The sequence below is a fragment of the Octopus sinensis genome, linkage group LG5 (assembly GCF_006345805.1).
Source record: "Octopus sinensis linkage group LG5, ASM634580v1, whole genome shotgun sequence".
Lineage (NCBI taxonomy): Eukaryota > Metazoa > Mollusca > Cephalopoda > Octopoda > Octopodidae > Octopus > Octopus sinensis.
The window spans coordinates 19,539,814-19,544,444 of NC_043001.1; the positions used below are offsets into that span (position 1 = coordinate 19,539,814).

The following is a 4,631-nucleotide window of genomic DNA, read 5'->3' on the forward strand; positions in this document are numbered from 1 at the left end:
TATGGTAAAGAATTTTCATCTAAATTCCTTTTCGATTAGTTTTATCGTTGATTGTCAACCGGTGTTTTATCCTCTAGCCATGGTCTCTGATGGGATTCTGACTAAGAACCTCTTTTATTAAACTGAAGAAACAAAGAACCCTTGTTCGAATGCAATCTGATTAATAGTCCCAAAAATTATAATCCTACCATATTTTTATTTATTTATTTATGCGCCCTTTTCAAGCCTAGCCAGTTTTATGGGCCCGGTTTCCCGTTTTCTGTGGCTCTGTGGCGTATGTGTTCCCCCCAGCTGGACGGGACACCAGTCCATCGCAGCGTTACTCAAGAAACAGGAAGAGAGAGTGAGAGAAAGTTGCGGCGAAAGAATACAACAGGGGTCGCTACTACCCCCTGCCAGAGCCTCGTGGAGCTTTTAGATCTTTTCGTTCAATAAACACACACAACGCACGGTCTGGGAATCGAAACCGCGATCCTCCGTCCGCGAGTCCGCTGCCATAAACACTGGGCCATTGCGCCTCCACAAATCCTACCATATACTATGTGTTTACAGTTTTATTGATGTTTTAAAGTATATTTTCATATAGGGTCCTTCGAATCATTCGCGGAAAAAGTGATGGTATCTAGTAGAAAGGATGGCCTTCAGCGTCGGTGAAAAGTAAAGAGTTTTTCGATAGTTCAGAATCAACATACAAAATATCCCACAACGTACGAACTTCTAAATTTCTTCACAAGTTTATATAATAGGACGATGAGATGGTCATATTATCTGTAACAGGGTTCAAATATCAGTGGTGCCGTTATTTAGTTACAGGTCAACCCTGATTGAGTAGTCGTGATGAAAGGCATTCCAGGATTGATCATCCCATCGATTTAGGCGCATCTTGGACTTCTTTAGGTGTGTATAATGTGTTTTTGTTTTTGTTTTTTGTTTTTCCTTTTTGTTTCTCTTTTTCCTTTTCTACTTTTAAGTTGTTAGTGTGAGAATTTCATTGAGATTTGGGTGTTTTTTCCATTTGTCCAGGGATCACGTAAGGGCGTCCTTGTTTGATCGCATCAGAAGCTGAATTTGTACTCGGTTGACATCTCCTTCTCACTAATTTTTTCAATTCTTCTCTGAACAACCGACCGCTCAACATGTACAAAACAAAATGAAATGCATTGTCGAAATTTGAAAGTATCGCCATCATGTTTTTGACTGTCAAATCTTTGGCTACTTCCGTTTCAAATAAAGGAAATACGACAGAAGGTGGAAGTGAACAAATCAGATACATTATATTTATGGCCAACACCAAGAAAATATTGTTGTTATTTTTCAGGGTTGACCATGATTTTGGACGGCGGCACAGAGTAATAATTATAGCAACAGTAGATGTAATCAAAATAAGAGATGGTAAATAGCTGTAAAAAACACTGTTCACTACAATAAATAATATTCCGGCATCGTAAATACATGATCCATGTCTGAAGTGAAAATATCTACTATTAATGATGTTGACAATTAAGAGAATAATAGCAATTGAAATAAGAGTAACAACTTGCGATTTCCAACCAAACTTTTTCATTCGGGCTGAGAACGGTCGTGATATAGCAAACATTCTGTGGGCGGAAATTGCAACGGTAATCCAAGAGCTGAACTGACGTGTGAAGTAAATTAAAAATTGACCATATTTGCACATTATTTCTCTTAATAGTGATCCATCCAGAAACATTTTAGACAGCATTTGGTGCGAAAATAATCCCACAATAATCAAGTCGTTTAAGCAGAACACAATCAGAAAGATTCCGATATTTATGCTTCTTAGTCTTCTTCTGCAAAGCACTACCAACGATACCGTGTTGCCAAAAATGCCAATAACAAGCATAACTATGGCACTGATAACCATCACAGGGTGTTTTGATACCTTCTTATCTAGTGAAGAAACGTCAGAAGCATTGAAATTATCCATCTTTCACTGTTCGTGTCCGGGTCTGTCACTAAATATTACTTTGTCGATATTTATATACCAAGAAACCGAAATTACTGAATTAAGAGCATCAGTCCATCTCGTGTGTGTGTGTGCATTTATATGTAAATATGTATACACACAAACGCACACGCACGTATATACATGTATATAAAATTATATATATGTACAAAGATATGATATATATAAGTATACGTATGTCTATGTATGTGTGTATATATATATATATATATATATATATATATATATACCCACCCACACATTTACAGATATATATATATGACCATATAGTCACACATACATACATGAATATATATATATAATATATATATATATATATATATATATAATATATATATATATATATATATATAATATATATATATATATATATATATATATATATATATATATATATATAAACATAATAAACGTGTGTGTGTTGTAAACAAATACGTATTTGAATGACTTACGTGTATACAGATAGATAGATAGATAGATAGATAGATAGATAGATAGATAGATAGATAGATAGATAGATAGATAGATAGATAGATAGATAGATAGATAGATAGATAGATGCATACACGTATGTGTGTGGGTGGAGTGTTTAAATACACAAAACTTCAAAAGGTGAAATGTTAGATTACTTCAACCCTATGGTCTGTAAAATATTATCGGATTATCTATTCCTGTTTAATAATGATGTTGAAGAAACATCAAGACTGTTTCTCAGTAAGACATAAGTAGCATTAATGGTTTCCTTGGTGCCGCTAAATCCTTCCTTTCTTCGAACGAACATTCTATTATTTAGATCTTGAATACGACTAATTATCAAATACATCTACGTTTGCATTTGTGCAATAGACATTATTCTACATTTAAATAAGAGTGGGTGTGTGGTAAGTAGCTTGCTTACCAACCACATGGTTCCGGGTTCAGTCCCACTACATGGCACTTTGGGCAAGTGTCTTCTACTATAGCCTCAGGTCGACCAAAGCCTTGTGAGTGGATTTGGTAGGCGGAAACTGAAAGAAGCCTGTCGTATATATGTATATATATATATATAATATATATATATATATATATATATATATATTATATATATATATATATGTATTTGTGTTGCATATGTTTGTGTGTCTGTGTTTGTCCCCCCAACATCACTTGACAACCGATGCTGGTGTGTTTATGTCCCCGTAACTTAGCGGTTCGGCAAAAGAGACCGATAGATTAAGTACTAGGCTTACAAAGAATAAGTCCTGGGGTCGATGTGCTCGACTAAAGGCGGTGCTCCAGCATGGCCACAGTCAAAGGACTGAAACAAGTAAAAGAGTATCCGATGATGCTTTAATAATAATAACAATAATACTAATAATAATGATGATAGTAATAATAATAATAATAATAATAATAATAATAATAAATAATAATAATAATAATAATAATAATAATAATGATGATAATGATGATGATGATGATGATGATGATAATAATAATAATAATATAATAATAATAATAATAATAATAATAATAATAATAATAATAATAATAATGAGATTGAAACTATAGACTACCTAATCTCAGGGTGTAGAGTCTTAGCACTTGAGCAAGACATGACAGGGTCGGCCAGTATTTACACTGGACAATATGTCGGCATTATAAAATCAAAACCGCTGACAAATGGTATAAACACCATCCTGAAGCTGTGACTGAGGGAGAAAATGTGTCGATTTACTGGGACTTCCCCGTACATACCGACAAAACTATAAAAGCTAATAAACCGGATATTATTATAAAAGATCAAACAAAACCGGTGTGTTTATTAATTGACTTGAGTATTCCTTGCGATCACAATATAGCAGCGAAAGAATTTGACAAGATTAGTAAATATAAAGACTTGCTAATAGAAATTGAAAAAATGTGGCATCTCAAGGCGACTACAGTACCAATGATTGTAGGAATGATAAAAAAAGATACCGAAACCTATTTGAAAATGATACCAGGCTTACCATCCCAACAGGAAGTGCAAAAATCGTATTAACTGGAACTGCTCATGTACTGAGAAGAGCATTATCGCTGTGAAAACAACATCCATTCATGAATTTAGTTGTTTATTAATTTTTTTTAAATACATATTTTACCTGTAAATTTGCGTGTGTAATCTGGGAATGCATACAATGAGCTTCTCTGCCCAAGGTGTACGGAAAACACTCGGTGAGAAACGGAAGAAAATTTGAAGAAAGAAGGAAAAACAAAAAATAAATAATAATAATAATAATAATAATAATAATAATAATAATAATAATAATAATATAATAATAATAATAATAATAATAATAACAGAACGATCCAGGCTAATCGACTAGACATAATTATCAAAGACAGGGAAGAAAATACTTGTAGACTAATAGATGTAAGTGTTCCCACTGATAAAAATATATCTGTTAAGGAATTTGACAAATTAAGTAAATATGAGGACCGGGAAATTGAAACACAAAAGATATGGCATTTTAAAGCGAGAAGTGTTCTTGTTATTGTGGATGCCCTAGGTATGATGTCAGAAACGTCTGGATAAGATCCCAGGAGAACCATGTCTCAGAGAAATCCAAAGGATTGTGCTAACAAGTACTGCCCTTATCCTTTGAAAAACCCTATCCATTTA

General features: G+C 33.6%; 1 protein-coding gene across 1 annotated transcript; it reads right to left on the reverse strand.

The window, feature by feature from the left end:
* Nucleotides 1-988: 988 nt before the first annotated feature.
* On the reverse strand, nt 989-1,948 carry LOC115211734. Its single transcript, XM_029780387.1, has one exon. It carries the CDS (start codon nt 1,946-1,948, stop codon nt 989-991), a length of 960 nt encoding a protein of 319 aa, XP_029636247.1.
* Between the last annotated feature and the right edge of the window lie 2,683 nt (nt 1,949-4,631).

Excerpts from the sequence above, each read along its gene's own strand:
- LOC115211734 (XM_029780387.1), bottom strand. The coding sequence starts at position 1,948 with ATGGATAATTTCAATGCTTCTGACGTTTCTTCACTAGATAAGAAGGTA.